Genomic DNA, 22,669 nt, shown 5'->3' with positions numbered 1-22,669 from the left:
ATTCTAATTCCCCCAAGGAACCAATGAGCAGTGATACTTTGCTATATTGCAACAACCCTGCTAATGACAGAAACAGATCCCCCTCCAGGTCCATGGTGCAATAAACGCTGCTGACTCGCACTCAGCTGGCAGCTGACCCCAGGCGCCCCAACCTTGACCAAGGGCTCCACCCAGCAACTTAACTTACCCAAAGAAGTGGGGAAAAACAACCACAGATTGTTCTCCTGCCCCTCCTACCAAGGCTAAAGAGCAGTTGGGACGAAGGTTATTTTTGGCAGTTTGTTTTTAAATATGCGATGTTGCAATCCCAACTCTCCAAATGCAAGCTTCACTGCATGTCCTTCTTAACAATGCATTTTATCTTCTGATTGAGAAAATCACTTGAGAGTTTCTAGTACACATCCCACTTGTTCTGCCTTTCCACCCTGGCACCTTCTCTGAACCCAGAGCTCCCAGAGGGCAGCATCTCACCCCATGTAACTCCATGTAATTCTCCCATCTAATTACATAGGGTGAAAGTCTTTCTTAAGAAATTCAGTGGGAGCTCCAGGTGTGGAGGGGATAAAGAGAAGGAAACAGATCAAGTAAAGAAATTAGATTTTTCTAAAAAGGGATTTGTGTCTTTTCCTGTAGGCATGAGTCTTATAGGGGAAAAATGTAATTCTCTTTGTTTTGTCCTTCTTAGTGTCAGGGAGACGTCAACCTTTGGATTAAGAGAAACTCAACAGATGATTTAATTCCATTCTACTTCTGCTTGTATAAATAACCTCAGGGTGGGGGTAGAATACACACACACACACACACACACATACATACATTTAAATGTATACACTATTAAAAAATATATATAGCTGCCATTGTCTTTGCTTCTAGAAAAGAGCTTCCATAATCGTCCTTCATTATGAGACCTAGTGCCTCACAACTCATCATGGTTGATTGCAGAGTAGATGGTTGTATTTAATTTACATAATCAAAATTTTTTTCTCTAGAAGAAAAATCCCTGAAAAATGTTAGCTGAGTCAAAATTAAATTTCAAAAAAAAAAAAAGTAAAGGAAGAAAGATGAGGGAGAGCAGCGACGGACTCCACATACCGAAGGAAAGCTCACATGATTTCTGGGCATGTCTTCCTAGCATGGTCAAGCCTAGCACTTGACACTCACTGTGTATTTTTCTGCTCTGCCCCATTAGGGACTGAACTGTATGTTTGTAGGTGGGGTGCATATGGGCATGGGGGGCTATCAAGACCGTAATAGCAAACATTCATTGAGTTGCCCACAGGTGTCAGGTGCTATTCCACCAAGAACTTTCCATGTCTTGCTCCTACAACAAAACTAGGAGGCTAGAACTACTGTTATTCCCACTTAACAGATGAGGGTAGAGGGATTACTGAAGCCCTAAGAGACCACACAATTACAGTGGTAGGGATGGGCTTGAAACCTGGCCTTCCCAAGTGGCCTGCGTATACCTGTGTCCATGTGTCCAGAGCTGTCGCCTGCTGTCCCACGGCCTAGGTATTTGGGGCCTCTCTGATTACCTTCGATATCCTTGACAAGTCTTTTCCTTTTCCCTCTTTATTCCTTTTCTTTGCCTCTTCCTGCCACATGGTCACCTCCGGATGCCAGGAGGGCAGTCAAGGAGAGAGATCTTTCTGTGTCTTTAAATACACGCTGCAGGCCTGATTCAGTCAATAGTGTCCGTCTGCCTCGCTGTCATCCGCCTCCTACTCGCTGGCTCCCTCCAACCCCCCTTACCATCCTCTTCAAACTCCCTGCCATCCCCCGCCTGCACCTCACTCTCCATCTGGAATCCGAAGACGTGAGGGCTAGTAATAGAGTGTCAGCGGAAGTAATTGATTCCTCACACAGAGAGAATTCTCCTGCCTTTAGTGTCAATGGAGCTGAACCAGAGTCTTGGAGGGTGAGCGAGACATGTAAACAGTCCATGGCTGAGCTGTCAGAGCAAAGCGAGACACACCAGAGAGTGAGTGAGAGGGAAAACGGGGGAACAAATAATTGTTTTATTGGAAAGGAAAGGAGTAAATAATATTTCAGCCCAGGAATTGGCAGTTTGCAAGGGATGGCTGAGAGCTAGGAGCAGAAGGATTGGTGATGCAGGTGTTAATGGAAGAGTTTTTCTTTGTCTTGAGGTAGGAGGTTTTGTCCCTACCTCCCCCTTCTCCCATTATCATCATTATTATCATTAAAATAATTACCGTAACAATTACAGTTGATGAGACCTCGGGTTTATAGAGCACCTTTCATCTGAAAGTTCAAAGTGATTTATCTGTGTGTGTCATCCCTTTGAGAGTAGTAGGAGGGTAAGAAAGTAGTAGTATTTTTTGGTCTTATCCGTTAGGAAATTAGAGTCCAAGCAGATGAAGGATGAGTTCAAGCTTCAGGGCAGGCTTGTAGGTTATGTGCTGGGGTACAAATACTCTTCTGGGGATCTCTATTGCCTGCTACACTCCAGGGCCTCCATCCTTGCATGATCCCCACAGCTCGTCCCTGGCACCGGGCTCCCTCCCACGCCAGGAGGTGCTGGTGGCTGCAATATGGTGGCCAGCCAGCCAGCCAACAGCTCGGTGCACAAAGCAAACAGGCATCAATAAAAGTCCTTCGAGGTCTGACTCACTGCTCTCATCCCGCTAGGAGACTTCCTGCAATCTGGTTCCCTTTCTTGTAGAAGCTGGTGGCCTTTCGAGACATATTTCTTCCCGGTCTTCTTAAGTCTCCAGCCAAGAGTACCCAACATTCCCGAACATATTCTGCGTCCGCCCCCAGCACATCCCTAACAGTTCTTTCAGGACAGAAGGGGTGTTTCTGTGCAGGGTGAGGCGAGGGCTTGAACGCGCCTTGTGTGAATGGGTTGGCTTTTGCACCAGCACAGCCCCAGCACCTTCGGAACAGCCTTCGAAGAAAGTGTGCTTGCCAAGTGGTGGTTTTGGAGGTGGAAGCAGGTCCAGTGACTGCCCACTGCGAGCTGTGTTCAGAATCTCCCCCCAGTGTGGCAGCAGCCTCTTCCTACTTCCACACCAGTGCAGACCCACCATTTCCACACAGAGGCTCTCTTTTTTTTTGCACGATACTTTGCTCCCGGAGCCAGGCAAAGCTCTGAGCTCTGTAACCTGAAGCTGCAAGCCAGTGGAATCCAAGCACAGGGCCCATCACACCTGCCACCTACTCCCAAATGTCTGCTGCTAGCATTTCTGCGTGGCACGTTTTTCAGACAAGTTTTGTATTTTCCAAGTTTTCTTGTGGAGACTGAATGCCAGCAATGAGGGACAGAAAAACGATTGGGAGCCTTAATCGCTGGGAAAGCATAAAGGACTTTTCCGATGCTGCAGTTGATTCCCTGGTGCCCAGAACACCTCGTTTCCAGCACGCTCCCATTTTTCTGACAGATGGGAAAGTTGTGATGTGCTATTACAATTAGACCTTCTGGGAGTCGGGGCCAGTGAGCCCCTGCCCCAGGGGGAACCATGTATCCAGCAAAGCGCAGGGGCGCTGCCAGCACACCTGGGGATAGGGTGGTCTCCTCAACAGGTGCCGATAGCCCCATCAAAATGGCCTCATTTACGGGAGGAAGCAAACTGAAGCCAGGAAGCTTGATTGACTCGGGCCAGCTTAGGGCATTTTTAGCAAGTCTGTCCTGGCTGTATTTCACCTTCACTTGCAAACACCAGTCTGCTGGAGACCGGTGGGCTCCTCCTACCTGCTTTCTACTCTGGAATCATTACAGAAGGCTAGTGTTACAGGGCAGGGGGAGAGGGGCACCAGTGAACCCCCAAACCTGCCTGCTCTAAATGGATTCTGTTATCTGCCGCATCAAAACAAAACATAGGAAAAGGAACTTTAATACAGTAAGCATACAATACAAAGGATTTAACTTCTAAATCAAACACCTGAAGTTACCCATCCCCCATGGGCAAAAGTCCACCCAAAACGGATTGGTCCAAAGCAAGGCCTGAAAACCTGCCACAAATCTAAAGCACCTTCTGGCCAGGACCCATAGAAAAGGGTCGGAAATGGCCAGACAAGTCTGGAAGGAAAAGAGCAAAATCAAAATCAATATAAACACTGCCACAGTCACCTCCCCGTGGGTCTCTCACCCACATTTCTTTCAGCCAGTCCAGGGCCATGAAACAAGCACGGTGTCTTCATCACATGCTTGCTGCTCCATGTGGCTTCCTCAGGCCTCCTTCTGGCTCTCCATCCTGCTTCCTTCTTCAGATTCTTTCGCTTCTCTCTTTTTCTCTCCTCAGCTCCACCATTCTTCTGGATGGGGCAGGGAACCTGGAACTTCCTCTTTTCCGAGGGACCACCCCGTTACACTAGCAAGGGGCCTAAGCTGGACTGCAGGGAGGATTTTATGGACGTGTAAACCCAACAGAAGACCCGGCAGTCACACTGATTATGGCCTGCCCAAAGGCCTTAAGCTTCACACTGGCCCTGCTTGCCCAGAAAATCATTCCTTACATAAGCAGACCCACTCCATCCAAGTTGGCCTCCAGGAGCAGAGCAGCTCTGTGGTCCAACAGCCTCAGGAATGTTCCGTGCTGGGGAGCTGGGTCAGCAGGGGAAGCCGTGTTCAGTCAGAGGGTCAGGGGAGAAGAGATGGAGGCTTTGTTGTGTGCCCTTAATTCTCTGAAAGTTCACCTACAGTGAGACTTATCGGACACCCTGTCTGGAGCGGCCTCCTTCCTCACGTTGTGAGCGATGTTGGCAGCCTGCTTGGTGAGGAACAATGAGATCAGCAGGGCCCTCTCCATCATTCCCAGGCTTCTGTGGAAAAACAGCCAGCAATTATAAATAGATGTTATTTGTAGTTTCCACTTTCTTGCCTTCAAGGTTTTTTTGTAGTAATTCCTTCAGTTTGTTTTGGGCGACTCTCTTTGCATACTTCCTTTGCTGGTGGTCAGTTTCCTCTTTTCTAAAGAGCCGTGAGGACCCTGGCTTTGAGGGGATTGCGAGTAAGCTCAAAATATCAGAGATTTGTGGTGGGAAGAAATGAAGGAAGACAACTGAAGACAACAGCCACCTTTAAAAAAGGCACCTGGGGGTTCTCCCTGGTGGTGCATAAAGCACTGCATTATGAAGCTCTCTGAAGCCACTACATCACAAGTTCAATTCCCAGCCAGGGAGCTGACCTACATGAGGTGGCAGACTACTCCTGACCCACCCACTGCTCCCCTCAGCAATGTATTTCAGTTGATCTTTCTGTTCTGCTCCCTGCTCTGTCTCTGGTGAATCCTCCCACCCCACCTCTGGCCCATACGCCAGTTCTGTAAGCATAAAAAAAAAAATCCCTGGTGGGCCAATGGGTTGAAACACAGCACTATGAAGTTAGTGAAGTTAGCAGCAGCTGCTTCAGCACAAGTTCAGTCCCCAACCAGGGAGCTGACGCATAAAGTGCAGCAGACCTCTCCTGTCTTGCCCACTGCTCTCTTCCCCAGTTTGTTTCAGGACATCTACCTGTTCTGCTCCCTACTGTCTCAGGTGAATTCTCTCACTGCCCCTACACCTCTGGCCTGTACCCCGGTTCTGTATGCATAAATAAATAAGTAAATCTAAAAAGAAAAGAAAAAAGGCACTTGGCACCAACAGAAACACACAAACAACCTATGTGTCTTGTGGCTGTTTGCATCCCTGGAGTTAGGTAAAGTTAGGTAACAAGTGATACTGATATTAATAACAATAACAATAGTGATGATAATAATGACAGCAGATGCTAATAATAATAGCAGCAGTAACAACTAACATTTACTTCCTGAGCATTTACTACATACCAGGCACTGTGCTGAGCTGTTGATGTGCATGTACTCAACAAATGGAGGGAAGTTGAGTACTGTTCTTGACCCTCCTAGGGCCAGGCGGTGGTTTTGAATGTAGCCTGGCTACATAGACTGGCTCCGAGCCTGGTTGCAGAAACAGCAGCCTGAAGTGAAACCTCAGAAGCTCAAGTGATTGCCGATGGCTCTGTAAAGGAGGAGGAATTTTAGGCACTCTCCCTGCCCTTTGCCCCCAGCACTGAAGTTGGGGGTCATTGAGGCTGTCTGTAATTTTATCACTTTTCATTTCACCTTCATGTGTTTGGTCTCCGAAGGGGCCACGTCTCCCCCAAGTCAGCCAGACTAGTTGTTGAACACAGGGAAGAACCAGAGTAGCCAGTAGTTCCCAGGTTCTTTCTAAAGCTCCCCACGATGGGGCCTGTATATTCCTTTGCAGTCTTTCCAGTGGGGGGCACAATTATTATATCCTCTTTATAGATGAAGAAACTGATAACCAGTGAGGATCAGTGTCTTCCTTGCAGTCCTGCCACTAGGAGGGGATAGAAACTACGTGTCCCTGTCTACTCAGCCTGTGCACTGTCTATCAGTCTGCTCTCCCAGAGTACCTATGCCATGGACAGACGCCTTTCTACGTCACAGCAGTGTGGCTTTGAAGCACAAGCCCCCTTCCTTAGCAAAACGTACATTCACACAAATGTACAAAATTTCTGCCTACATTTATAGGGTTACAGGTTGGGGAACGTACTGCAACTCGTCTGTGGATACTACTAGTGATCCACGTGCTTACGAACATGTGCTCGAGATGATACTTTAAGAGCTTATAAATATACAGGCTACTGTTTTCTCACTCGATAGGCCATATGTTCACATATTGGTGTATATGTGCTTATAAAAATACCTCACTTACAAAAATTAATATGTTATCCCATCTGAACACTTTCAAGCTATCTTTCTACTGGGTGAGTCTTGAAACCATGAATTCCAAATCTGTTCACTTCTATCGGTGATTTGTCTGTTATTTTTTGGCAAACTGTATAGGCTTTGTTTAAACAAAACAACTAAATTTAAAAAAAAAAAAAGGATGCCATTATGTCTCTGAGAACAAGTAGATTCTTTCCACGTGGTTCCTTTTGACACTATTACACCATCACAATCTGGTATACTCTTTGCTGTTAGGTTGTTATTCCATGATGAAGCAAAGGGATGGAGGTGAGACTGCTGTACCTGGGGTGAAGGTAACCAGGTTCAAAGACAGCCTCGGGCTTTTCTCTTTATGTGACCTTGGGCAGGTGGCAGCCTCTCTGAACCTTGCTTTCTGTACCTGCAAACAAATGGTAAACCTAACAGAGCCTGAACATTAAATGAAATAATCTAGAGACTATGGGCCCATAGTAAGTGGGCTGAATGTGAGCGCTTACCATGACTGTACCTGCTTCTTATGAAATGGATGGTAGCCATAAAAGAGAGGAATTAACAAAATGAAACTTACTTTTTAGAAAACCTACCTGAGGCCCTCCCTGGTGGCACATTGGGTTAAAACACAGCACTAAGAAGCTAAAGCCACGTTGGCATGAATATGATCCTCGCCCCAGAAGTGACCCACATAGCTTGGCAGACCTCCCCTGACCCGCCTGCTGCTCCTCTCAGTAGTGTACTTCATCAATCTGCCTGTTCTGCTCCCTACTCTGTTTCTGGTGAATCCTCTCACCGCCCCTGCCCCTCTGACCTGTACCCCAGCTCTGTATGCATAAATGAATAAATCTTAAAAAAAAAAAAAAAAACCTACCTGATGCAAGGTGATTTCTCCATAAAGGCAGAATGTTACTGCTGAGCCCGAGAAGCAGGGACCTGACCTCGTCCTGAAGTGACCAGGCACATCAGCAGTTGGACTTTTCCTGTAGACTCTTTGCATGTCAGCAGCTTCCTCGCTGCACATGACAGTGTCGTTTTTCCTCCCATTTTCGTGGCAGGTTTTAATGTAAGGATTAATAAGACACTGTTTGTAGATGTCTTTGAGCTTCCTGGAAGAAAGGCACTCCAGGAGGTGATAAATTCTCTGGCCTGGATAATCTACTCATGAAATATGGAACTTTGAAAGTGTGAGAAAAATCTCAAATCACTTTGACAGCATTTTAATTATAGTTGATTTGTTTGCCGCTAATAGTGAAAATGCTGTCAGCATGATTTGAGATGTTTCTTCCACTCAAAATGTTATATTTCGTGTTTTTGAGTCACAAGGCAACATTTTAGTTTCCAGATACAACCAGAATAGCTCAGGGAATGTGTTGGGCACAAAAGCAGCGTGTCAAACAGACCAAACACATTGACTTTGCGGACAGCATCACGGCACAGGGCCTTCTGAACAAGCCCTTGTTCTGTTATTCACTCAGCAATCATTAGAGTCTGCCTATGTGTCAACCATCACCAAAGGCTATAAATTCAGTCCTGAAAAGGTGAAGCCCCTGCCTTATAGTACGAACTCTCCAGTGCAGGAGACAGCTTCCAAATAAGTAAGCAAGTATATTGATTATAAACTAGTAAAAAATTATATATTGATAAGAACAATGATAGCTATAAAGTCAGGATGTGAATGGTGGTCTGGAGAATAAGGGCATGCTATTTGAAATGGTGACTGAGGCAAGCCTCTCTGAGGAGGTGACAATTGTAGTTAGACTTAAAGAATGGGAAGCTGGAGTCCTCCCTGGTGGCCTAGGGGTTAAGTCTCAGTGCTGTCACCATCACAGCCTGAGTTCAATCACCAGCCAGGGAGCTGACCCACATGGCATAGCAGACCTCTCCTGACCCGCCCGCTGCTCCCCTCAGCAGTGTTATTTCAGTCAGTCTGCCTGTTCTATTCCCCACTCTGTCTCTGGTGAATCCTGTCACCCACCATACCTCTGGCCTGCACCCCAGTTCTTTTATGCATTGGGAGGGAGAAAAAAGAATGGCAAGGTACCAGTCATGGAAGAAGTTAACAGAGAGTATTGAAGTAGGAGGAAATCATATGCAAATGCCTAGGGACCAGAGGTTTGCGTGTCTTTAGCATCTTACAATACAGGTGGCATGGAAGGAGGTGGATAAAATGTGGTATCTTTAGCATCTTATGATACAGGTGGCATGGAAGGAGGCATTGCCTGCTTGGCCAAAGTGAAGGCGTCAGGACTTGTGTGGAAACAGGTGCTCTCATGTATAGGCCCAGATCCCATAGAAGGGGCATAGCATTCTCAGAGCACCTCAGGCCTGTCCACAGGATACAGAAATCCCCTCACGAGCTGCGTGAGGGCTAGACTTTATTCTGCCCTGCGAGAAAGGTCCAGGCACGGGGGGCTTCCAGCACAGATGGGATTGTCTCTCCCCACCTCTGATGCCCTGCTGGGAAGTGTCCAACTCAGATAGAGTCATGGAAACTAGAAAGTCTTTTCATGTTGGCTTGGTGATGAGCGAAAGAGATCAGACTGTTGCTTTTTCATATCTCTCCCGTGGACTCTTAAAATTAATTCCACCGTCAAGATTCCCATGTCCCAAATGTGGGTTTGGGGGGAGAAATTAAGACTTTGAAGTCGAGAAAGAAAGTACAGAAAGTGTTCTCTAGACAATGCTCACCATGCAAATGTTGGAATCTGTGAGGAGAAAAGTAAAAAGGCACTCAGGAACCGGTTTAGAGAGAGAGAGGGCAAAACAAAACAAAACAAGCAGCAGAACAAGGAGAAAGGCTGGCCTCTGCGTTGAGAAGACAAAATAAATAAATAAAATAATAAAAGGTCGAGTCGAAGCTTTGAAAGGAATTTTTTCATTTGAGAGAGATTATGAATAATGAAATGCAAACACAATAGTTACTATGTTTGTGAGCTGGTTTTGTTTCTTTCTGGGAGATGAATAAATGTCTCCTATAAGGAGTGGTGTTTCAGGTTATCAGGTTTGGCTGTGGTTGGGGTGAGCTCTGAGTGTGTACCCCAGTATTCTTTGCCAAACAAAAACTGGATATTAGATACTAGATGCAAATCCATATTTATTCCAAAGTCACAAGCTTCCTAATCCTTCCCAAGCTCTTCACAAATGAACCCGACAACACTGAAACGTCTAAAGAGATTTACTCCAGCTGTAGCAAATTCCTAATAATAAAAAATTTCCCCAAATGAGTCAGTCACACAGGAGGTAAATGAGACATTCTCTGTGAAGTCAGCATGCCATTTGGAGTGTGTCCTTTATACAAAAAAAGCCCAGCCTGGTGGTTAACTGGGGCTGGTCCACAGGGCAGAACCCAGACACTGGAAGGAGAGGGAATTTTATCTGCCAGATTCTAATTCTGGGTTGCTTTTCCCTCAAGCAAACCTGATAGGAAAATTCCGTTTTTCTAAGAAGTTCCAGTTAGGGTTGCTTATTTGCTTCACAAAAGGATTCACCAGAGGGGTCCTTTAAATAACCGGCTCAGAGAGAAAGTCTCCACTATAGTTGATTTATATGAACCCCTTTCAAAAACGCATCCCTTCAATATCTGTACGTGTAGACACCTCAGAATCTATCTGTAGCTGTTAGTGCAGCAAAAGGAGGTGGAGGGCATTATACCCTCTGACTAAGCTGAGGCATTTAAGCGAGTGGTGGCATTTGGGGGGGCCCTGCGAGCTCCCTCAATGACTTACAGGAGTGAGGAGGCAACTAGATAAAACCCTCACACTTGACCCGTCATTGTCTTTCTTGAAGAAATGGACACCATAAACACTGGAGCTAACTGGTGGTTTTTAAAAAAATCACTTTTTTCAACTCCCCGTTGAAGCTCTCTGCGTTCCCAGACCGTGCATCTTGTTTTTAGCCCTTAGTGGAGTCTGTGAGATGGATGGTAACAGTGGTAATATTTCCTTTTTCACCAGCTAAATGATGAGATCTGGGTTATTTTTCTCAGTTCTTCTACTTTGAGAAAAAAAAAATCCTAATGAAAACAGTGCTGTCTTATATATTTTTGACTTCTTAAAAAAATAAAGCTCCATTGTAAACTATCCAGAAAATTGAAGAGAACAAAATAAAAATTATCACTTACCTACCATCTATAAATTTTACTACTCTAACTATAGTCTTTCAAACTTTTCTGTATGTTTATACCCAAAAACATATATATATTTATATTTTTATATATGTATGTATAAATGTATATACATATATACACACACACATATATCTTTCAAAACTTCTTTTTATCTAGCTTTTTTTTTCAACCTAATGTGCATCATGGACATTTTTCTATAAAAATAAAAAACTATAGCATTATTTAATACGCTACAGTAGCACAGTATTCCACTTTATAAATATACCAAAATTGATTTATTCTCCCTCTATTATTAATTTACTCATGATGCTACTTATAAACAAAGCCTCTTTTTACTTTTCATATGCTTTTATGTATGTACCCAAATATGCAGATATATCTTTGCACAACTTCTGACTTAGTTTCCTAGGAACATTCCTAGTAGTGGTGTTACTGGATTAAAAGGTGGGCACAGGCCTCCCTGGTGGCCAAGGGTTAAGTCTCAGTGTTCCCACTGTGGTAGCCTGAGATCCCTGGCCAGGGAGCTGACCCACATGGCACAGCAGACCTCTCCTGACCCTCCCGTGGCTCCCCTCAGCAGTGTATTTCAGTACATCTGCCTTTCTGCTTCCTGCTCTGTCTCTGGTGAATCCTCTCATACCCATTACCCCAAACCCCTGGCCCTGCACCTCAGGCCTACATCCCAGTTCTTCTATGCAAAACTAAACAAATAAAATCTTTAAAAATAATCAGATAAAAGGTATGCATACCTTAACGTTTGTCCTGTTTTTACCAAGATGCCCCCAAAATGTTTGGACATGTGTACATTCCTGCTTATCTCTCACCTCTAGGCCCTGGCTCTGTCCCCAGGGAAAGTAGCTTCTGTGCCATGGCCTGGCCTCTTTGCCTCTGAAGTGGGTGTGAGAGTGTGGTGAGTCATGGTAAACATTTGTGAATGTTCACACGCGACTGCCAGCTGTGTACTGACACGGTTAAGGGGAAGGATGTCCTAAAGGAACTGCAGCGTCTTGTGGCCCCCACCCCCTACTCCAGCTTTCTGGACTGTACCCCCCCTACTCTAGTGATTGGAAACTACAATTCCCAGCAATACCAGGGAGAGAACCCCCGAGGACCCAAGGGAGGAGCTAAGCAGGAATTCTGGGACTTTGGGGGATAAATAGGGAGCCATTTGGTCTCTCTCACTCCAAAATGGCTCTCCAGACCACGTGACTCGGGGCTTTCAGTTAGTTTGTTACCAGAGCTCCAAGTCAGCCCAGCCGGTAAGATATTCCAGTTGTTGTTTACTTTTCTTTTCCCATTTTGTAAATAAGCCCATTTTGACCTTTTTGTGTGTGACTGCAGTATAACTGAATTTTAGGCACGCAGGTAAGGCCCCACAGACAGGCGGCCCAGTTCACACTGGGGTGCCCTGTAACACTTCATATATAGAAGTGTTGGCCATTTAAGTCTCAAACAATCCTAGGAGAATGTTTCTTAGATCAGGACTTTTACTTTCCTCATTTCTGAGGCTGTGGGAACCTAGCAAATAAGGCTGATCTGAGATCCAAACCCAGTTTTGCTCCTCCCAAGTTTAGGGGGTACGCTTCAGCCCAGGGCCAGGTATTCTCCACTGGGGGTGAACTGGATGAGTCCTGTCTGCTAGTGCACATCGGTGGTGTGTTTCCCAGCTCCACTCACACTGCGAGGACATCCCGGCTCCTCAGTGGACAGTTACTGTTCAAGGGTGCTTACTTACTTCAGTCTAGAAACAGCAAGGAGGGTTTTTCCGGAAGGTTTGGGGAATTTCCTTTGAGAAGAAACTTAAGTGTCTTTCACTTTTGTTTTGGAAGTGAGGAAGCATGTTTTCAAAGTCAGCACCATCTCCCACACTGAAACCACAGATGGAAACAAGCCCCCCATCCCCACTCCCTTTCTCAATCTGTGGCCATCCGGGTTTCTCCAGACTCTCACCAGCTTCTGCAATTCTTTTGAACATAGATTGCCAGGCCTCTGGGGTCTGTGAATAAACTAATTCTGCCCCACTCCTCCTACTTCCTTCGAAGGCCTCTTGATTGGGAAGTAGCTGAGCAACCTTAAACATGGCTTCCGGGAGCTGTGGTGGGGCCTCAGCCCCTGGGGCCCAACGAGCCACTTCTGCAGGCAGCAGCTCTCACACACTCCTCATGGATGGCAGGAGCCAGCAGGCACGTTCCACAGAGTGTAGGGTTTCCAGACCCTCTCTTTGCCTGATAGAAAGATTCCTTACTTGTTGTTTTAGCAGGTTAGTATAAAATAAACACACAGGGAAGGAGGTTTTTCAGTAACTAATGGTATAGTGGCCAGCAATTTGAAAGGAGTTGGTGGACATGTTTCCCACCTTAGTGGTATGACAGGAGTGTTTCCTGGATGAGGAGAGCACACAGACAGGGCTCAGTGAGGGTGGCCAGGATAAACCGAAGCTGGAAATGTCTGCCCACACGAAATGACATGTTAGATGCGCACCAGCCCGTGAACCCAGCCAGGGGTGTCTTTGAGGTGCATCCTCCCACCTCAGGCCAGTTTGGTTGTTTGGAATGAGCTCAGGCCTGGATGTGGGGAGGACAGATTGTCGGTTCTGCTTCTTGCAGAGGCTAATAGTTCTGTGCTCAGAGTTGCCATGTCCCTGGGGATTCTCCCCCCTACTTTTGGAGAAACATTTTTATTGCCTTATCTATTATGATGCTGATTCCTTTTAAAAATGTGTTGGTGTCCAGATATTGATAATGTGAACTTCTCAGAGTCATCTCATTTGGGGAATTGTTGTCACTAACAAAGAAGAGATGGAGGGAGTCTCCAAACTGAAAAGGAGTGGGAGGGGTGGGAAATAGGACCTCGACCTCCAAAATATCTCCATTGTGCCTGGCTGGGGGCCTGGCATCTTACGCTTATTTTTCCATTCCATCTCTATCTCCACCTCCTGAAGTGGATATTCATAGCCTCACCTTACAGATGGAAAAACTGATGCTCAAGGGGGTTAAGTAACTTGCAGTGACACTGAGCTAAGAGGAAAAGCGTGAGAAGTGAAGCCAAAGGAGAAATAAAAGTGGTGCTACCGAAGGGGGGAGGGGAATGTTCATTGTGACATGTCAGATAGAATAACGCTTCTGTTCTTATGTGGGCAAGAGATAACGTAGCCATCCACTGAGAGGGTCCGTTCTGTGGCCTTCCAGCTGTGCAGCTTCCACACCTACAATTCCGGTGTTGGAACACAGACTTAAATGCCTTTAAAAAAAAAATTATTCATTTGTGCATACAGAACTGGGGTACAGGCCAGAGGCTCAGGGGTGGCAAGAGGCTTCACCAGAGACAGAGTGGGGAGCAGAACTGGCAGCTCGACAAAGTCCACTGCTGAGGGGAGCAGCAGGCGGGTCAGGAGAGGTCTGCCACACCATGTGGTCACCTCCGGGGTAGGGGGGAATCGAACTCATGCGGAAGTGGCTTTAGCTTCCCAGTGCTGTGCTTTAACCCGCTGTGCCACCAGGGAGGGCCTTAACTGACTTTTTTAAAATCAGTCTGAAAGACCCAATGTCTATAAAGCATTGGGGAACATGTGTACTGGCTTGGAACAACGGCCCCTTTGTGATCTGTTCTCATGGATGCCCCTTCATCTGTTCTCTCCTAGGTATGATTTCATTGAGATTCGGGATGGGGACAGTGAATCTGCAGACCTCCTGGGGAAGCACTGTGGGAACATCGCCCCACCCACCATCATTTCCTCAGGCTCAGTGCTCTACATCAAGTTCACCTCTGACTATGCCCGACAAGGGGCAGGTTTCTCCCTGCGCTATGAGATCTTCAAGACAGGTCAGTGGGGCCCGGGTGGAGCATGGGAGCTGGGTATGGTAGGGAGAATGGAACTGGCCTTTGGTGTCTGGCGTGCTGTGCTGCATACAGCTACGGCTGCTTACTCCTAGATGGAGCCCACTGAGTGGAGAAGGTGGTAAGGATGTCAGCTTTTCCAGCCTGAGCAAAGTGACAGAGGGATGTGAGGTTCACAAAGAGCCTAGAGACACCTCAAGATGAAAGCCAGTAGGTCATTTATCATCCAGCTTGAGAGAATGGGTTGCAGGCGGAGTGTGTGTTGCTGCACAGTGGGTAGACAAGCTCTGTGACACCCCATAAACTGGGCACCAAATTTTTTTTAAAAGCAAGAAACAAACAACACTTGGAAAAAAAATTGATTTTTGTGTGCTTTTTAAAAAATCACAGTAATCTTCATGGGGAAAAAAACCCACAAAACCCCTAATTACTTCCTGCTTTAATGTTGTCTTTATTTGGAATTGCATAGATTACAAGGACTTGAGCTTTCTAGTGTTTATAGTCTTTAAAGATCTTACTATGACCCCCTCGCCCTCCCCCACGCACCCCTCTCCCCCTTCAAAGGAGTCTGGCAGTAACTTTTAAATTCAGATAAGTTCCTCTTTCAATTTCTGCTACCCATTGAAGCCCCATTTCTTAAACACTGATGAAGTTGTCCCCCTTGAAAAGCAATAAAAAAAGATCGCTGAATAAGAGGCTGAAAGAGAGGTGACTGAGGCTCCCCAGGCCAGCACTTCAGTCTGTAACTGGGTAGGGCATCTACACTGGAGCACTCCAAGGGCCCCTGCTGCCCCCACATGTGAACTCATTATCTCCAGGATAGGGAAGCTTATCCTCCAAATCTCCCCTCACTCCCCCACTCCCCTTCCCAGAGGCTTCCACCCCATGACCGGTTGCGCCCCCTCCAGCAGGCTAAGTTACAGCTCCTGGATGGAGTCTGGTGAAAAGGGAAGCCGTCAGCCTTGTCATCATGGGGCCCAGCTCTGATGCCTGTTGGGTTCAGTGTGAGGGGAACTATTCATATATATTTTCTTTTTCACTAAACAAATTTTGAAAGGAAGTGGTAGCTGCTGAAAGCACTTTTGATATCCATTCTGTCTAAATATTTGTCAGATCTGTCAGCCTGAGAACAAGAACATAGAATCCACTCCTAAGGAACGTGGAGTCCGAGAGGGAGCTCTGACTGTCACCAGGACGCGCCCTCCACAAGTTCACCTGTGGCTACCATGGTCCTGACTGTGTGATGTTATGGGACTTGCAGTCTGTGTGTCCAGGGACGCAGGGCTGCGTGGGACTCCCACATATCTTGAGCCCTGTTCCCCTGGTTCTTATCTTCAATTGCATCATCCTTTGCTGGGGAGCAGCGGGAAGAGAAAAAAAGAGAAAGGAAAAAGCCAGGGTGTTTGCCCTCTTCTAATGAGCTGAGTGTGTACACCCTTAGCCCATAACACAGGCACTGTACTTATTGTTGGGTAAATATTTGTAAATTGAAAGGAAAACTATCATTGGAGGAAGAGTTAGTGCTTAGTAAAGACATGATTAATTTGCTATGGTTATGAAAATGAGGGTGCAAGCTGAGGACTGGGAAGTATTTTTCATAGCAAGGTACCCAGTGCTGAAGCTGTCACTCAGCTCCACTGTGCTGCGGGAAAAGAAAACATCTCCGAGGCAGGACTTCTGTGGCAGCTGGCCACCTGGAGGCAGAAGGGTGGGCAGTAAAGCGCGTCACTGCTTCATGCCTCCTAACTTAATAGTTCACAAAGAATGATACTGCATTCTCCAGAAAGCCCGACAAAGTGAATGTTAACTATCCATCATGCACTTCTGAAGGGCATTGCTGTGATGAGGGCAGGCTGATGTAAGGTTTCCAGGAGGGAAACCATGCCTTGGGCATGGAGAACTGAACAGCCTACTTTATGGGCTGGAGTGGCCTGAGGCAGGATGGCAGGACGAAGAGATGCAGGATGGCAGGAGGAAGAAATGAGTACCATGGAGACAGCCCACCCAACAACAGCCCTACTTCTGGGAAATGTAAGAAAAAAGAGGAGAGCTCAGTGAACTACTGAGGGTCTCAATCGCCTGCCACCATACCCACCCCAAAGAGCAAGTCCCTAGCATGTGAGTTGGTCCTATAACGTGTACATAGATGACGTGTACGTATAACGTGTTATCTAACATGTACATATAACAAACGTGTACATCTGTACAGGTGCAGAATTCAAACCTGAGACATCCAGGAAGTGCATTCTTCCAGGTGCCTTGACCAGCTCCCACATTTCCATTGTCAGAGTCCTGGGAGAAAATACACAAAGTTGACGTTATCCATAGAACATGAAAGAAATGGTGAACATGCTGAAGAAATCCAAACAAACACAGCTATGTTTGCTGGGGAGATTCATAAAGGGGAAGAAAGGAGAACTGTAAACACAGATACACAAATAACCATGTGAAAGCTCTGGAAAGCTTTGACAGCACGCTGCCCTGCTAGGGTGGGCTGCAGAGTTCTACAGACAGACATAAACCCACAGTGGGGGTGCCGATAGGGCAACGGAGTGGGAGGTTCATGTCTGCCTTGAATGAAGAGGTTTATGAAAGAGTCTGTGTATTACCAGACTGTCCATATATAAACGGGTAGACCAGAATGCCCAAGTCATCAAATCAAGAACAGAACAAAAAGGGAATTTTTAAAATAACTTTAATAGTAACCTTGGAACTGAATCACTTGAAAATGTGCTGGGCTTTCTGTTTTTTGAAGTTTCTTTGACCAAAGTTCCTGGTGTCAATGTCATTCCAGGAACTAAAATCTCAGGGGTCATTTGCAGAGAGAATCTGGGATGGGAGTAGAGATTCCCAGCTCTTGAATTTAGTCACCCCATCTTCCGTTAGTGGTCAGGCCAAAGTCAGCTTTGGATCATTCTACCATGTTTTAAGTAGCTTTATCCCTGCAGATTCTTTTTTCCACTTGTGGAGTTACTATAAAATTTACTGTGGAAAAACAGAGGTTTTTTTTTTTTTCATACCAGAGTCCTTTGGTATGAAATCATTCACTGCAGCTGAAGTCCCCCAGCATCTATGGACAAACATAGCACCCAGTGAACTCAAGTACTTGTTCACGGAACCACTTTTTACACTTTAATCCTTTTAACACCTTGCAGAAAAGGATTTTAGATTAGGTAGCTCTCTGCAGAAGTCAACCTTGTCCCAAGGTGTCACCCTATTCTGAGGTCTCTTCCCCGTGTTTGATACTCGACTGCATGCGTACAGACACAGACACACTGATCCAAATGATAAAATGGCACCATGGAAGAGAGTCAGGTTCCAATAGGTTTAATTTTTCTTCATAGAAGTTGTTTTTCTAACTCATTCAAAATAAACCAGAGGGTAGACCCATTTATAAGAGAGACACATTTTTATTTATTTATTTATTTATTTATTTATTTATTTATTGGCATGTGACATGGAGAAGTTCTCTCCTGTCAGATGCTGGAGTTTAGTACCCTGAAACTGTAATCCTTAAGAATCTCACATTTTCTAAGTCTCCCCAGGAAAGTTGTGACAGAACCTGCCCCGCAGGGATGGAGGGACCAAAGAAAGATTCCACCAGCATTCCTCATCCCTAGGGGGTGGGGATTCTCCCTGCCTTTGGAGGAAATGACAATAGAACAAACTCTTGGAGGGGAATGTCTGGAAGCAAGTTGTGAAAGGAGTTAATTTCCTCTGGCTAAGTGACTCACTTGATTAAGGCTGCTCACTGCCATAAACCCTAACCTTTTCAAAATTCTTCTTGGCCCCCTGAAGACCAGCCTGCTAGCTTGGTGTTGCCAAGCTGCCTCAATCCAGGCCATTGAGAAGGCCCTCAGAAGCTGGGGCCTGGGGAGGCTGTCCCAAGTGCTTCTCCCCAGGCTGGCTGCCCAGACAGCCCAAGCCTGATGGGAGAGCAGAGCCCCAGACATGCAGCACTTGGAAACACCTCTAAAACCCGGGAAATGTTAGCTCTGACCCCCTTCCCCCCCCCCCCCCCCAGGTATCCTGGTACTCCCACTGCCTGGGCACAGTGCAGAGATGGATAAGGATACTGGAATTTCCTGTCTGATGCTAAAGAAAGTTACAACCTCCCCTCCCCCACGTATTTGCATGGCACCTTTTCCAACTCAGACATTTGGCGCTTTCCAGAAAGCCATCATCAATAAAGAGACTCACGGAGGGCCCTCGCGGAGGGGCCGGCTGCGGGGCGCTGCGGATAAAGACATCGCTGCGGGCTAAGATCAGCGTATTGACATCACATAGTTTTATTTCAGCGGGATCCCCAGAGAACACTTCCTGCCAGTAAACACCTGGTTTATCGAGTATTTCTGTGTTTTCTCTTCATGCTTAGAGTGCCTATTATCCTCCTCATAAATCCGGCTACCTTTTTTTAATTTTAAAGTCAGAACTAGCAAAATCGATTCTAATCGTCCAGTGTTTACATGCGCCACGTTAAACCACATCACCCCTGGCCCCGGTTGGTCTTGGCCCAGGGTCCAGGGTCTGGGCTGCATTGCCCGGGACCACTGGCTGAAGAGAGGGCTTTCTCTTTGACTCCACCTGGAGGCAGTCTCTGGCTGTTGGCCAAGCCTGCTCCAGGAGCCATGTGTAGGGCATTTCGTAAGGATGCTTTGGTACATCGGAAGAAAGCAGACACAGGAGTTTAGGAGAGAAACAGGGTTGTCCCCACCATAAAGGAACCAGAAGCCTTCCAAATGTCAATACACTGCCACATTTTTCCAGACTTGCTGCTGGAGCTGAGCTGCCTTTAACGTCCTGAAGCCCTGCTGTGATCCATCCGCTACAAACGTTGATTGTTAATTGTCTGGCCACTACAGAGCAGCTCGTTTTAATATAGTCATGACATGAATGAGACCCAGGCTCCCCTTTGCCCCTCCCCTGAGGCACCTTGGATCTTGATGGAGAAGGGGGCACAGAGTTGGCTGTGGTACAATAGAGGCTAGTGTTGAGGTCAGCAATAAATAAGGAGTAACATTGTTTCCCTGCTGGCAATCAGCAAGCCTTCCTTAAGGATTGAAATAACTTACATTTCTGGAGCAAGCAGCTGAGTAATTGAGAAAGAAGACTCTGTTCTTTTCAAGAGAATCTCAATCTCTTTCTCTCTCTCTCTTTCTCTCTCCTTTCTCTCTCTTGCCCTTTCTCCCTCCCTCCCTCTCTGCCCACTCTCTCACACACACACTTCTTTCTAAAGGCCCCTTTCCCACTTTCTCAATAGTTGTTCTTACTCCAGTGTGGACAGCACACCAGCTTGCCTCCTTAATTTCTGCCCTAAAGAGACACTGGCTTAAGGGCTTGAATGTGCATGTGAAAGTGTGTTGCTTCAAGGGCCACTCCAGTGGAAACAAAACCCAACTGAGTTGGGGGATTTGGGCGCAAATATTTAAATAACCCATGAAACAGAGACCACCATCCTTTTCTACTTTGTTGATGCTACAGTTGTCTTTTACATACAGGCTCCGAAGACTGTTCAAAAAACTTCACGAGCCCCAATGGGACCATCGAATCCCCTGGGTTTCCTGAGAAATACCCACACAACTTGGACTGCACCTTTACCATCCTGGCCAAACCCAAGATGGAGATTGTTCTGCAGTTCCTGACCTTTGACCTGGAGCACGACCCTTTGCAGGTGGGAGAGGGAGACTGCAAGTATGATTGGCTGGACATCTGGGATGGCATTCCCAATGGTGAGTGATGTCACTGGGGCCTCTTAATTGCTTTAGTAACAATAAAAGTGGAGAACAAAGACTTCAAAGTTCTTTAGGATGCACATATGACCCCCAATAGCTTTCTCGTCTTATCCTTCACCCAGGATGGCTTCAGGGAAATTGTTGAAAGTCAGATTCCTTTTTAAGAGGTATTTCTTTGGAGAAGAATAGAGGGGCATGAATAAATAGTTGGATAAGGATGAAGAAACCTACATGTTCTCTTCTGCTCTACGTTGTCAGGCTTACCATAGAAAATGGTTCCGTCACCACCCTCTGTGCCCAAATGGGAGTAAAGAACCAAATCTTCTAGATTTAAATCCTGCTTTTAGCAGGTTCGCAACTTGCAACCTTGGGCAAGTTACTTAACAGCTGCTGTCATTTTTATTATTGTAATGTTATTATTCTAAATGTAGTCATTTTGTCAACACAGTTCAAACAGTTCATCACTCAAAGTAGAAAGCAAGCAGTTCTCTAGGTGGAAACCAGCATAGGTCTTAACTATGGTCACTATTGGCAAGGAAACCGGTCTTTCACTTTTGTAGTCATTCAAGGTATTTTCCGCTGGAAGGGAGACTTGATGGCTAAGCCATTTCTGAGAATATGCCTGAGAAAAGCATGTGATTTAGTTTGAAAGCTTGGATGTGAGTTTCAGCTCTGCAGTTGCCTAGCATATGAAGAAGTAAAAGTCCTGTATGCTCTCCGAACCTCGGTTTCCCCCAGAGAATGACAGGCATTACAACACCAGTGCTCCAGCCTCCAGGGCTACAAGAGCAGAATGGGGCCGTTTCAGTGCAAGTGTGTTCTAATGTGCAGGAAAATATTAGACATTGTGGGTCCTCCCTGGTGGTGCAGCAGGTTAGAGCACAGCACTAGGAAGCTAAAGCCACTTCAGTGTGAGTTTGATCCCCACCCCGCAGTGATCCACATGGCGTGGCAGACCTCTCCTGACCTGCCTGCTGCTCCCCTCAGCAGTGGACTTTGTCGAGCTGCCTGTTCTGCTCCCCACTCTGTCTCTGGTGAATCCTCTCACCACCCCTGCACCTCTGGCCTGCACCCCAGTTCTGTATGCAAAAACAAATAAATCTTTAAAAAAAAGTAGTCATTGCTCTTAGATTATTTCATGGGATGTGGGGTGATCTTTTATGCTAAGGCATACAAAGTGATGCTCTTTTGAGTGATTTGCAGTTGTGGGAAGGGAGGATGTATTAAAATTGGAGTTTGACTTTTATCTCTTCTGACCTCTTTTTGTCCGGCGTGTCCAGTTGGTCCCTTGATTGGCAAGTACTGTGGGACCAAAACCCCATCTGAACTCCGTTCCTCGACGGGGATCCTCTCTCTGACCTTTCACACAGACATGGCGGTGGCCAAGGATGGCTTCTCTGCACGCTACTACCTGGTCCACCAGGAGCCGCTAGAAAGTGAGTTGGCTGGTTGGGAGATAATTCTTTTCTCACTGGGATGGGAGTGTAGACTGAAGAGAGGCTGATCTCTGTGAGACAAGGAGAGTGGGAGTCTCCAGAATGTGCAGACATCCAAGTTCAAGGAATGGGAACTGCATCCTCTTGCCAGGGAGAGATTAATGAAAATAACACTGTGCCTGGTACTCGTTTCATTATATATAAAAAGAGAAGTATGTGTATTGAGAATTAGTGATTCCCAGAGAAAATTGCAGGACTATCTTAGGTCGCAGTGTTCATATCGATGTTCTGAACCTATATTTATTGAGTCTGGAGCCTTCCTCCGAATCTCAGTGGCCATTGTGTCAAAGCTGAGCAATTATAAACCTCACTCTTTCCCGACATGCACAGACACATACACACACACACTACATATACTACATGCATGTATGTGTATACACACAGGTGTGTGTAACATGTTTTGTGGGGCTGGGAGATGTGCATATCAATATTATGTTTTTGAAGTTGAACATCTTTGGTCCTGCATAGAGTTTCCATCACCAGACTGGTACATTGCTTGGGCATTTTGGTGTGGATTTGTATCCTCACACTTCCAATAAATATAGTATGTGAGCTTGACCCATGCAGCGCTGACCCAGCTGTCATAGAACCTGCTGGCCAGGCCATCGGAACTACATCTTGCCCGGAGCTACATCTTCAGAGTAGCTCCTATTGGACGAGTGCTGCTATTTCCACTTAGAAACCCAAATGATAACTTTAAGATGAAAAACAAACAACAACAAAAACACTTAAGAGTGATTAGAGCCAGAACACCTTGCTTTGGTTGGAGACAGT

At 46.2% G+C, this 22,669-nt stretch overlaps 1 protein-coding gene across 3 annotated transcripts in view; it reads left to right on the top strand.

Moving 5' to 3' along the window:
- Nucleotides 1–22,669, top strand: part of NRP2 (neuropilin 2) — a 117,463-nt gene that overhangs the window by 22,031 nt on the left and 72,763 nt on the right. For all 3 annotated transcript variants that reach the window (XM_004674358.2, XM_004674362.2, XM_012727060.1), the window contains exons 3-5: nucleotides 14,471–14,652; nucleotides 20,166–20,396; nucleotides 21,680–21,835. In XM_004674358.2, coding sequence (XP_004674415.1) covers nucleotides 14,471–14,652; nucleotides 20,166–20,396; nucleotides 21,680–21,835 — 569 coding nt within the window. The remainder of the gene's footprint in view (nucleotides 1–14,470; nucleotides 14,653–20,165; nucleotides 20,397–21,679; nucleotides 21,836–22,669) is intronic.

Source organism: Condylura cristata, unplaced genomic scaffold (genome assembly GCF_000260355.1).
Source record: "Condylura cristata isolate star-nosed mole 26May11 unplaced genomic scaffold, ConCri1.0 scaffold00002, whole genome shotgun sequence".
Classification (NCBI taxonomy): domain Eukaryota; kingdom Metazoa; phylum Chordata; class Mammalia; order Eulipotyphla; family Talpidae; genus Condylura; species Condylura cristata.
This window is presented reverse-complemented; position numbering and strand designations above follow the sequence as displayed.